The 13,972-nt window shown below is 39.7% G+C and overlaps 1 protein-coding gene across 5 annotated transcripts in view; it reads right to left on the bottom strand.

Moving 5' to 3' along the window:
- The window catches only part of opcml (opioid binding protein/cell adhesion molecule-like), a 1,007,280-nt gene extending 997,645 nt beyond the window's left edge, over nucleotides 1-9,635 (bottom strand). For 4 of the 5 annotated variants that reach the window (XM_072238355.1, XM_072238354.1, XM_072238352.1 and 1 more), the window contains exon 1: nucleotides 9,015-9,634. In XM_072238355.1, the coding sequence (XP_072094456.1) occupies nucleotides 9,015-9,226 (212 nt within the window). In that variant the 5' untranslated portion in view covers nucleotides 9,227-9,634. Of the gene's footprint in view, nucleotides 1-9,014 lie in introns of all 5 variants that reach the window. The other variant, XM_072238353.1, reaches the window with a different exon arrangement.
- Nucleotides 9,636-13,972: the final 4,337 nt, after the last annotated feature.

Raw genomic sequence — 13,972 nt, forward strand, 5'->3', positions numbered from 1 at the left:
TGAATGGAATAGATTTGAGATTGCCGAAGATGCGTATAAACTAAGAAGAGAGAAGATAACTGAGAAATGGGATAAAGGCTGAGTTCTGAATCAGGGCAGGAAGGGTGATTATAGGCAGTTTATCACAGCAGCCCAGAGAAAGGAATGGATATGGCTGAGGCAACTGGTTCCAGTCTGTTTGACACATGCTTGGGCTTTGCGCAACCGCTACTGCAGATGAGGGTGGAGGAGACAGGGCTTAAATGATGGTTTGTCAGAAGGGTATTTGAAAGGCAGCTCTCAATCTACAAAAAGCAGTTTGCAGTAAAAGTTCATTGGCACTGACCACTTAACGTTGTGACACTTTGAAGACTACAAACATCACATAACAACAGTCAATGTTTTTACAATTTCTAACTCATACTCACTTTATTACTCATAATCTTGTACTGTGATGTCTTGTCTCTTCTCACAAGGGATTCTTTTCAACATTATTTAGCAACCCATCAACTCAAAAATCAGGACAACTTTGGGATTGGATTTTATAGAAAATAGCCTCTAAAGCAGTGTAAATAATTCAATTGAAAGAATCATGCCAATGAAGCTCCTGCTTTTCCTTCATATTGTCAAGTCAAAAGAACAGCAAAAGCACAAGAATTGTATTCTGGATCACAGAGATGCTTCACCAAGAAATCTGCTCTCCTGGGTGTACTGCCTTTGGAACAAGGATGGCAGGTGAAATATAGCAAGAAGAAAACAACGACTATCACAATGTGGTTGACTCAAAAAAACAAATGGCAGTCTGTGATGACAACTATCTAGTCAACAACAGGTCAGGATAAACGGAAGAGGAAAATAACACAGAGCTAACAATTAAATAACATTATTCCAGTAGTGTTCAAATGCAGACAGTGAATATATTAGTAAAGAAAGGTGAACAGATCAATGAAATAAAAAATACAGCACATTACCACATAGGTGGAAGTCAAAATATGCTGTTAGAAACAGGAAAATAAAGAGCCAGGAATTCAACAGCCCAGGGAAAATGAAGAATTAAAGTGAAGTTTGAAGCTACTGAATTTATAAAATGAGAGATATTCAGATTATGCTGCTGCAAACATCTACTCACTGTTTCACCAATAATTTCTGACCTTATTATCCCTGCACTTCCAAAGTGCCATTCACTGATCGTTTTGATCTTACTGGCAAAAGTCATCACATCTGGATATTTCTTTAATTACATCAAAAAGGTTGTTAGAACTATTCAACCAAGGCCTCTTATATTTGATTGATATCTTGTATGTGCTATATGTGCCTTGTGCTGTTTATCTCTGTTGGTTCTGTGTTTTACACTTTGGTCCCAGAGTAACACTGTTTTGTTTGGCTGTGTTCATGAGTATACATGTATGGCTGAATGACAATTAAACTCCAACTTATGAACATCATACCTAGTGGATTTGGCTTCAATTATTGAATAGTGTTCTAAGATGCCATTTCAAAAGGGAAAAGAGAGGAGTGATAAAGCAGAAAAAAAAATCGAAGTACATCAATGCACTTTCAGTAATGTCATAGCTATTCTTAACTTTGAACTTTAAAAGGTGTCCCAAAGAGCCTGCTAAATTGAGTGCACTAAGTGTACAGACCATGAAACTGCAGACCTATAGGCAACTAATTTTCCCTCAATTCCTTTAAAGGAAAAACTGCAGATCTAAATGCTGAAGTGCCTTCTGAAAAGGATAATATTAGATTTCTTCTATTAATTTGTAACAGTCTGCCCCTAATGCTTGAAAAAAATTGTGACTCACAGGTGCGTAATATAAAAGGCAATTCAGTACCCCAAACGTGTTTAATTATAGCACTGCTTTCTATCTAGTGCTTCAATATGCTTCATAATGACGCCACTGCTATAAATGTACACAACTGAGCTAAATCCGGAAAGCGTTCAACTTAAATAACTCAAGGAATAAGGCTTTTTGACAACATCTCAAAAATGATGGACATTTCACAATTCCATACATAGGCTCATGCTACTCATAACAATTTTAACATATTTCAGCAAAATATATTGTATAACAAGATTTGGAAGGTTGTAAGTGGTTGCAAATATCCTTCCAAATATGCAAATTATTTTTGATTTTCACAATAGTATTCTTTCAGACAGTGAAATAGTCAAACCTGCCTAGAAATGTTTCTGTTTCCATATACTTCCCTTCAGCAGTCAACATAAGCACATTTTCTGGCATGTTCCACTTCAATTCCAGTCCTCAAGAAGAGTCTTGGCCCGAAACGTTGACTGTTTCCATATTAATTTCCATAGATGCTGCCGAGTTCCTCCAGCACTTTGTGTGTGTTGCACAAGTACATATTACAGTATGTGTCAATCTACCATGACATTTCTTTAATATCTTACAGATAAATCCTGATGCAAAAATAAAAGGGCAATAAAATTTGTCTTCCAAAAAAAATGTGATTTACTTCTAATCTAGTAGCAAGTCACACATATAAATCAAGAAACTGAGGCAGAAAAGTAACAGCAATTTCATTACACTACCTGTGGTGTGATAATATTTTGTCATCCACTAAAATGACAGACCAGTACATCCGCTTCACATGTCACTTTCGCCAGCGCTGCTCGTGAAACAGTCAATCTTACAGGTGTTGCAAATTGAGATGTTATCTACATTCACTGTTTTTTAACTGTTTTGCAAAAACGTTTCTGCCAACCTTGAGGGCCACGCTCCCTAAATTTCAAAGCTATCTGGAGCACTGTCTAATAATCTGTCGGAATGGATTAAAAGCGCACACCATCCAGAGTACACCTGTGCTCAGCAACTTGAGACTGGAGGCATCTGCTCAGTTTTAGTAGATAGGAGACTGAGTAAAATTAGTTGAGGTGAGGCCCATGATATTTGAAACTTATTTTTTTAATAAAATCATCACAGGAAATGAGTGCAGATACCAACCCCCAATGGGCATCATGGTTTACTGAAACACTTTAAAAGAACAATCACATCAGCCACATTGCTGAGATTCAGGAGCCACTTGCAACCCAAGGACAATGCAGTCAGCTCCTTAACAGAAACTACTGAAGCACCTGGGTGCTTACAAAAATCCGTGAGCTTTATAGTCACCATTACTGAAATCAACCATTTATTAAGGATTGCTTAAATTATGAAAGTTCTCCATTTGGTAGGGTTTCTCATGTCTCTGAATAAGGTCCAGTCCTCCTAAGTTTTTCATCTAATAACCTGGCCGTGATTCCTTACCAATAACTTGGTAGTCAGACTGAGACCTAGGAAACTTACCAATGCATCATAAAATTGGAGAGAGAATCATCAACGAGATACAGCACAGAAACAGACTTTTGAGCCCACCAAGTCTGTACCAACTATCATTCCCATTTCAACACTAATCCTACCCAAACCTCGTCACATACCCATCACTTAAGCCCCCACACCTCCAGATTTCATCATTCATATAAAGGGCAATTCATCAAGGCCTATTTACCCACTAATCCAAGATGGTGCTGGTGACCCATGGTGCTGTTTTGTGGGCAGTTCACACAACTACAAGATACTCTACGAGATATACTTCTTCTGAACTATAATCACTGCAATCCATCGCCTGTAACCTCCCTTCAAGAAATGTATTTCTGAACCCGCTAAACCACCTAACTCGTGATTTTACAATCTCTTGAAGGATTTGGTAAACTTGACTTTCAAGAACAGAGCTACGGTTTTTGCCGGTGGTGCATTGAGGCTTGAGATTGGAAAACGTACCCATGCTCAGCTCCATTATTCCCATTTTGCAACCTCTTGAAGGATATGGCGAACTTGACTCTTGAGAATGCAGGTACAGCTATCACGGGGGCAGCCATTACTGCACGCATATGCTGCATCGAGGCCCAAGATTGGAAAACGTACCCGTGCTCAGCTCCATTACCTCATGCCGATTAAACTGTCGAGCAAGATTAAAGCAGAGCAGAAAACAAACCAGTGTTCTTCTCCATGCCAGCGAAGATTCCCCCACCTAAACCCATCCTGCCTGCACGTATTTCATCCATCTACCTCACTTCTCACTGGAGTAGGCCCAAGCTTCAGTCTCAGTTCATCACACCAGTGAGGCAAAAATACACAGCAGCCAGATTAGTTCACAGCCTCAGCGCCACCGAGCAAGGAATGAACATTTGAGGGAGTGTGAACAAAATCAGCCCAACCCTTGCCTCTGGTGCTGAGACTCGGGCTTGCAGTCTATCTGGAGTGGCATTTTAAATTGTCCAAGCACCGGGTAGTGCCTCACTCTAGGACCTGGACCCTGGTGCCACGATAAGCCTGTGCCTCCCAGCTTGACACCATTCTCGATCTCACCAAATTGGCTCGGCGTTTTGAGCGATCCAACTTTGCAGCCGGATAAGGTAGATGGGCATCGAAATTCTTCTGCACTGCCTGCTCTCCAAATCGCTCACTCCATGTCCAGCAGTGATGCCAACTCCATCTGTGACCCCTGGCTCAAACACATTGTGGCTCAAAATGTCCCAGCACAGCTCATCCCCCGAACCAGCCTCGCCACCATCTGCGGCGACAGTTCACCATAATTTGCTTCAGAAAAGACATTATAAATAATGCTTTAGTCAAATTCTTTGCCTCTAGAACTACCAGTAAGCTGTTCCACACCTTCAGTAGTGCCATCTTATACCAGAATTTTTTTTTTATTATTTGCATGGATTATTTGGATGTTGTCAGTCTTTGTTGGTTTTTCATGGATTCTATTGTATTTCTTTGTTATGTGGGTGCCTACAAGAAAATTAATCTCAAGGTTTTATAAAACATAAATACTTTGATAATAAATTTGAACTTAAAACCAACATATTTGTGGAATGTGGAAGGAAACCTATGCAGTTAAGAGGAAAACATATAAATTCCATAGAGGCAGAACCAGAGGTCAAGATTGAACCCAGAAAATGGAGCTATGAGGCAGCAGTTCTAGTAGTTATGCCACCCTGTTGGGCCCTTTTACTTAAGTGCATTAGATTTAAATTTTACCAATTTCTATTTAACTAACTCTCTCCTTGGCATTATGGGGGCTGCAAAGAAAGCAGCCATTAGGACCATCACAGAGACTGCTGAGCGAGCCTCCAGATGGCTCTGGATCAAGGGGTGTGACCCGTGGACTAATGCTGCTGGGACACAAGCCAGGGCCCTATCAACATTGGCAGGGCGAGAGTATCTGATGTTGAAAGACCCAGAGCACCTGATGACCCCAAGTTACATCACTGATAATATGTCCCAGCACATCCTTGGATATATCTCAGCATCAATTCTATTAGGAGCTACAAAAATTGTTATTTTCCCCATTTGCTTTTCAAACAGAAAACGCTAGAGACACTCAACAGCTCAGACAATATCCATGGAAGAAGAAACAGTTAATATTTCAGGTCAGAAGGGGTTAACTGTTTCTACTGCCACAGATGTCGCCTAATAAGCTAAGGTTCCAACATTTTGATTTTGTTTCAGATTTCCAACATTTGCAATTTTAATGTAACTTTAGATTGCTCCCCAATGTACTGAGATTGCTCATTTGAATTTCTATATAGAAGTTAACTGATGGTGATCATATAGCCTCAGCAAATCTAAAACTGATCTTCCCAAATGATATATAGATATTACATTGCTAAATACTGAAATAAACAAAAACAGTTCGTTATTAACTCTGCAAAATGTTTCATAATTTTACCCAATGGGTAAATGATTGTAGTTGTACATTAATTATCACCATAAACATTCATAAAATATTTTTCAACTACAGGATGAGTGTTTCCATGTTCTACTACAAATATTACAAATTCTCTCATTCCATGCATCTTAAGATATTCTGTTGAAGGTCATGCATTCTGCTCATCCATCTCAGTTGAAGTGCTCCTGAAAACTAAATAAAGAGTTCAATTTCACTTTGATTGTAACTACCGAAGGTCTAGGTTTGCAAGCAGCTGAGGATAGTCCAAATGTTACTACAATTTGTAAATATCCTTTGCATTCCAAGTGGGGCATTTTTGTTTTCTTTTCAAATTCAGCTGGGAAACCCAGAGAAGGAAAGGGATGAATGTTATGGGGCATGTTCAAATTGTTACTGTTGCTGGAGTGGAAGTCTCAGTGCAATCCACCCACGCAATTCGCCAATCATGCAACATGCTCACCAAGTTCAAAATATAATTTTAGCAAAATAAACAGTAGGTGAATTAATTTGTGCTTCCTCATATAGAGCCTGCTCAAGAATTCATGAAAGTTCCCTGACTGAGGTAGAATGCTGAAACAAGCTTTACCTCAGGACTCAAACACTTAGCAAGATCACATTAGATAATTGATATTCATGCAACAACACCTTTAACATCACACTGCTGCAAAATATAATAAGATTTGGCAGCTTAGTGTCAGTAATAGAAACACCCATAAGGGTAATCCTCCATTGCTTACAGTGTGATTGGGTTGTGGTTAGTGGACAGTTTTTTTTGAAGCAAATAAAGGACCTTTGGAGACCCATGATTTATCATTGGATTTGCCGGTAAAAATGTGATGGGATATTCATGTTTCTGCAATTGAAATTTTGTCAACGACTTGAATTAACAAAGCTTGATCAGACATCCACATGTGGAACAAAGAGAACATTGCTACTATTCTCTTGAATTGCAGTGGTCCCATTAAATAATGACAATTGCATTCCACCAAACAATACAGTGTAACCAGATCAGAGAAAATTCAGAAAGAGATCAACTATCATTTGGTTATTTCATAATTAATGATATTTCTGCCACCATTGTTATGAAATTGATATTTACATAATGTGTTGAATGCACAAGAATGTTAGTCAATTATCAGAAATAACCTTGTGGTGTTGAAGGGTTCTGCTGGGAGGGTGATCCAATTGGCATGCAGTACCTAAGATGACTTTGTGACCACAATAACTACATGTACAATTTTGAAACACTGCAGAGCTGTTCAAGGAATCTTTGGATGGAAATGCATAGAAATGGGCATCAATGCTCAGCAGATCCTACAAATTATTTATTGAATAACCATATATTACCCATATCCTTTGTTTGCATAAAGTGGGAACAGCTGAATCTGCATCCTGCTGGAAGTGAATTGTAACCCCTAAGCAAGCAAAATTAGTAGTGTTTGAATGATTATCAATGACAAAACAAACTCCCATCTTAAATATTTTCCTACGGCGCGATACCACAAAAAGAGCCACTTTTTGCTTATGTACGATTGTTGAGTTTGTTTCAATTTGAAGTGACATTGGAGACCCACATGGGTGAATGGGTGAGTACAAAAGAGACTTGATTTGCTTTTGTCTTCTTGTTGCTGCTGCTTGTGTTGTTCTAATGAACATTGTGGACATGTGCTGGTGCTGGAATGTGTGGTGACACTTGCCAGCTGCCCCCAGCACATCCTTGAGTGTGCTGGTTGTCAACACAAATAACACATTTCACTGTGCATTTCCATGTACATAATCTGAATCTGATGTAATATCCTTCTGAAGTAAAAGGAATATATTCAGAGTTACCAAACAAGTTTATATTACTCCTTGTGAATCCATTTATGATCAATAAAGATTACATGTAGGAGTAACTTTTTTTATAAACTGAAAACCAAAATCACAGTAATTTCCCCGCAGACCCTGTACCAGTCAAGAAATCTAAATATTAGTGACAAAATAATCATAAATATTACACTGCCTGATAAAAGCTAAATTAAATGGTAATTACCTAGTTACCAATTCCATGTTCCTTACTAACTATTGAAAATGGAATCAGATAAACTACTTAAAATTACAAGCTTGAAATCTTTTCCTCAATTATATTGAGATACTCAAACCAATGCCGATGCATTAATAACATTATATGCTGTCACGACTATTGTTACTATCACATAACATTAAGAATAATAATTTTTCAGAAATACTATCATTCAAAGGGTGCCTCTGTGTCAATATGGCTGTTCTGAGAAGGATTGCATTAATAAAATCAATAACAGTGAACAGAGGGAGTGTTCTGCACTGAGGCTACATAGTGCAAGCCAATATATACAAATTGGCCTATTGATACCATTCTCACAAAGATAGATATCCAAACATTTCTGACTACAACAACAATAACAGCTTTAGCTTTTATTTAAAGGGCTACAGTCTTTTCCAAACAAGTTAACGACTGACTGACTCTCTCTGACGAAGAATAAATTACAGTAATAACATTTTGGCTTGGAACTAATAACATTAGAAAATAGCATTACTTAAATCTCTTAAAAAGGCACAAATGCATTTCTTCTTTACTGAAATAACTCGATATTCTTCAAGTACGATCCTCTTGTTCAGACTTTCAAAGCGTTAACATAATTTTGGAAAACTTGCCGGGGGGGGTGGTATTCATTTTTTCTCACCCCGCCCACTACCTATCCTCCCGGAAACTTAAGAAAACCCATAAGCATCAACGCAGTTGCAAATAAGGCGGGAGACAGCACTTTGGACGCTGTCCAAGAATGTGAGAAAAGTGTAAATAAATTATCTGACTCTAACCGGTAGAAGATTCACACATATACACACCGCGATTCCGGATAACTAATTAATATCATTAACATCAAAGGAAAACAACGGCGATCGCATTCAGGAGCTGGAAGATAAAGTGAGCAAAATACCAGTTTTACAGGGCAGCCGTTGTTCCGGAGGCGCTTCCCAAGAAGTCTGAGCAATACCCAAAACTGGAGCTGAATTCCTGGGAAAAAGAAAGCTATCTAACGTGCACATAATCCCTTCCTTCCCTGCATGGGATTCACCAGTAAACCCAACCATTAATATTAATCCGGCAAATCGACTACAGAACTACATATGAAAACGCATACAATGCTCACTTTAAGTAGACGAAACAATATGTAATATAAGCAGTGAGAGGTTTTAAGTGACAAGGTATCAAACTTTGCATGCAATTATTTTAATACAACGGTTCCGTGGTCGGAAATGCGCGGGATGGAGTTGTCTCCTACCTGAGAACGGCGTTCTCGCCTTGCCTCACCGTCACGTTGTCCATTGCTTTGGGGATGTTGCTGTCACTGCGCCCGACCGGCTCCCCTGCAGGCACAAGGAAAAGTAACCTGAGCGCGAGTAATATGAGCCACCTGCCGGGGTAAAAGCCCGTCAGTTGAGAGCCGGGGCCAGATCCCATTCTGGCCGGAGAGAACACCACACACAGCCGCATAGCGAGTCCGAGCTGAGCCTCCAACGCAAGCACACACAAGAAAAAAGCACTTCCACAAACGGCAACCTGGTGCAGGCAAAACTCCAAGCGACCAAAAAAAGGGGGGGGGGGAATCCAACAAGATAAATCTGTTCCAAAAACCCCTGAAAAATAGATCTGCCTGTCTGTATCCAAACTGTGTACAAGTGCTCGGTTTGCTTCGCGTCTCAAATCGCCAAGAGGATTACAAGAGGGAAAAAAAAAGTCGAGATTGTTAAAAGGATTTTCTTTTTTGAAGGGAGGGGGTGAAACAAGCTGCTGTAAATGCAATGCAGTCCGAGCCAAAAAAAATGTGTTCAGAGAGAGGGAGAGAGATGACAAGAAGCAGTTGGACGCTGCTGCGTTCCTTCTCGGTTACTGCCTCAGCAGCGCTACAAAGTCCTTCCCATCCAGCATCGTCACTCGGCAGCCGCCTCCCTCAGTGACCAACACACTGAAGTTACACTGGTATGGACAGCAGGTAATCCCTTCCTTCCGCCCCACCATGACTCCTGTACAACAGGGAGTCAATTATTCCAAGTGTTTATAGTTTTATAGGGAAAAAGGCAAAACAAACACTCTCTTTATACACAAATACAATCATTGGCACATTCAGTCCTCCAATAGTATTGGAGTAACAAACAACCAGCAGTGATTAAAACAAAATCTTACATTCCAAGATAGTGTTACGACGGGCAGCGATAAAGTCATTTGCTATCACTGCCCGGCGTCTGCTGAGAGCGGTTGTTCTGAGCAGCAGCGATTTGTATGGGATTGAATCCATTTTAAACTCTCTCGCTACCAGAGCCAGCAGTGATTTTTAACCCTTGCTTTATCGTGCATTGCTAACACATTGATATGCCTGATGAACGTGTACATCACAAATTCACAATTATCGTGCTTGTCGATAATACTGGGGTCCAGCAGCTTAAGTTTGTCATGAGAGTAATTGCAGTCTTTCCGAGTTTTGCACGACGGGGCCCCTTTCTTTACGACTGTAATAGCGTTAATGAGGAAGGACATTGACATAGGATACAATCAGTAAATCTTAACTCAGAGCCCTCACTTGGTTTATCATTATGGACAACCTTTTATCTCCCCTAATCCAATAGCAAATGCCGTTAAGACTTACTGGGATTTTGATCAGTCCTCTCTAACAATGATCGTTTTTGTTAAACGTCTGCACATTGCTATGTAGGCTATTGCACCCTATAGAACTCCAACTAACTCACCTGCCAGAGCCACTATTTATAAGTATGTTCGAAACACTATAAATAAGAGTCCAATAACGACTTTGACATTCTATGAGTCACCTTTCCCTGCAAATTCCTATGCATCCATTCGTGTGGAAACAGAACTTCACCAAAGAGAATGTAAAAAAGGAATACAAGGTGCATCTAATTATGATGGTAGCAGGGCTCAAATATTATTCCTGCCAGAGGTAAGCCGTCAGAAAATTATGTACCATACAATTCCCAGTAACAATAAAAGGTGGTGTGATATTTTGGGCACTGAGTTTTTATTTGAAGAATGGTTAGTTTTGAATTACTTTGACAAACTTTTATATACAGCATTTAAAATATTTTGGTTATCACAATTGCACCGTGCAAGATAGTTGATATTTCAGAGGAAGGCTAAGTGAGGGGTTAAATGCAGGCCCTGACCCTGAATACAGTGATATGAGATGATCTCGGTTAGGCTTCCTGAAGTATAACTTCAGAGCAGTGTTCGTTAGGTTTTTATATTCACTCCATTGAACCAGTTCCACATTCAACATGCTGAAACACAGATCTTATGAAGTAGAATGCAAATGTGTGGACAATCCTGCTTGGGCATTTAAGTCATTTATTCTTCAAAGACAGAATCACATTCTTGTTACTCATAGGCAGCATGCATGCGTAGCACTCTCTCCTGGCTGTGAGAGTGTGATTCCAGCTTGCCAGTATAAGTCATCCATTGCCAGTTGAAAATTGATTCTGTAGTGAAGAACCGACAATGGCAGGCTTTATAGGTACCACAGATATGTGGTGACAATATAACGCTAATTTCTTGCATTTTATTTAACTTGATTATTAGCTTTAGTGACAAAACAGTAAAAACGTCAAAAATCAGCTAAGTGCAATAGTCAATTAAGCCGACTGGAAAGATTTGCCTTTTATTCCTTCTATTATAGCTCCACATCCCCAACTCCACTTTAAACTAAAGAATGGAAAAGATAGTTTCATATTTCAGTAGATGTTTTAACATGATAGAGATTAAATGGAAATATGTGGCTTTCATGCAGTTTGTTCGCTGCTTGGTATCTTCTGGCATTCCCTATTAATCGTAATTGCGAACCAGTGAATCCTGTGAATACATAGATATCTAATGTTTTTTGCTCAAAGTAGGTCCACCGTTGATCGGGGTCGACCATATCTATTGCATCCTAGCAGTCCAGGCAAGCCAGTATGAAACTATGGCAGTACGACATGGTGAGCAAACTGTTGCCCCTGCAGCAGGCTCCCCCTCTCCATGCAGCCGATGACTCCAAAGGAACGGCAGAGACCAATATGATTCGGCACCAGTGCCGTCACAGGAGTTGCCAGTCAATGTTGAACTCAACGTAGGACTGCCTTAGGGACTCCAACTCCAGATTTTTCCTCGAGGTTTACTCCCAAAGTTTCCCCATATATAGCCGCAAGGCAGCAGAGGTTTGAGATCAGAGTTTTCCTCCTCCTAGATGAGCTGCCAACCATGGTTGACAAACCCCATCTGCCCAAAGTTTTTACTCAAATACCTTCAAAACAGGAGAACTAAAATGACATGGGGGCCAATGCAACAGTGTGCTAGAGTGCATACCTTCAACTAAATTAGATACCTCAGTCAAAAATAATACATAGTTACACATTATTTTATATTCATGATATAGCAGTATTTTAACAATAATTCCAACCTCTTTTTTTTCCTTCCCCAGTTAAAATTCCACATTGATTATTTTAAGAAGTACTTTAAAATAAAATAGTCTTGAAAATTTAATTATGATCATGCTGGTGCATAATACTTCTGAACACACCAGCATTAACTCCTCAGAATATAACTAAAAGATCTGCCTTTTAAAGCTTTTTTGATGCTCCTTTTGAGTAAACCAATTTGTGTTTCTGCCTTAAATCACCAGGCTTGTTGAGTGACAGAGATAATGTTCCGTGGGTACCAGTAGGTCACTCCAGACCAGAATTTTGTAGTGTCAATAACTACTGATGGCCTGAACAAAAGCAATATGAATTGAGATAGCATGGATAAAAAAATCTATGTAGTAACATAGGTAGAGAGAGCAGTTCATTGTTGCCTAGATTGTTAAATAAAACTTCCATTTTGATTTTGTTGACTTCTACTGCAGGAACACAGTGTTATCTTGCTATCAACTTGCTATCTTTAAATAATCATCTCCCTAATCTATCACATCGAATTATCTCTCTACAGCTAAGGCACAGACATGATTAAAGAAACAACATAGTGCTAAAGGGCAAGCCGTGGGAAAATCTCCCAGCATCCTGTTCAAGTTGACACTGGAAAGATTACTGAGGGTAAGGAAAGTCTTATTTATTATCATTATCGGTGGCAAGTGCTGTCAATTGATGCTGACTGCAATATCTGGGCAATTACCTTTGCTATCATTTCAATGTCTCTGTGTCTCTTTTTAATGTTTTCTCTGTAAATGGTTAATAGAAAACTAAACCATGCTTGGTCAGTGAAACAAAACACCTTGCCCTCTTCCAAAATCCAATTTTATTCCAAAATTAAGTGCAATGTCAATTGCTAATATAAGTTATGTTTAGCACCATTAGCTAAGGATAAAAGTCTGCCCACAAGTTGTGTAAATAAACTATGTAACAAGAATGACCTATATAATGAGACAGTAGCTTAGAAATTGCTTTAACCTCATTTTAATGGTTTAAAGATACATTGTCTCTCATTCTAATTTATTCTTAAAAATCCAATAAACGCATAATACTTGATAGACTCATGGAGAAATACAGCACGGAGGCAGGCCATTTAGTCGCATCACTTCCACAGTGGTCAGTGAGCATCCATCCATATTAATCCCATCTTCCTGCAAATGGCTGGTGGCCTTCTATATCTCTGTCACTTAATCGTGTCTCTGAACACTTCTGAAATGATGTCATTAGCTCTGTTTCCACCATTTTAATCCGCCAGTGTGCATCAAGTATTCAACACTCTCTGGGTGAGAAACGCACCCCCCCTCAGTTCCCCCTCTGAATCTCTCACCCCTTACCCTAAGTCCATGAACTCAATCCTCCTTTGGTAAGGGCTGTTATGATGTGCAGAGCAAGAATGACAGTGGAGTAGTATGATTATACATTCTTACTGAGTCATGTTCGTAACTTGCTGGGTAACTTACAGTGCGGGAGCTGCGAATTAGGGCGGCCAAGATGAAAAACGTGCCCTCGAAAGCCTGCACCCCAGAAAAGTGCTCTGCGACGTAGGAGCCTCAATTGATTTACCACACCATCAACTGACCACGTGTGCATCTACCCTATTCTCCCAATTGATCCTCATAATTTTATGAGGGGTAAACAGTAGGTAACTCTCTTAACCTCCTCTGCTGCATTGAGAACAGTCCTCAGCTCTGCAGTGTTTCCTCGTAACTTACATGCTCCATCCCAGGCAACATCCTGGTGAATCTCTTCTGCACCCACCCCAGCTCTGTCAGATATGGCTATATGTGGT

This window comes from Mobula birostris, chromosome 20 (assembly GCF_030028105.1).
Source record: "Mobula birostris isolate sMobBir1 chromosome 20, sMobBir1.hap1, whole genome shotgun sequence".
Lineage (NCBI taxonomy): Eukaryota > Metazoa > Chordata > Chondrichthyes > Myliobatiformes > Myliobatidae > Mobula > Mobula birostris.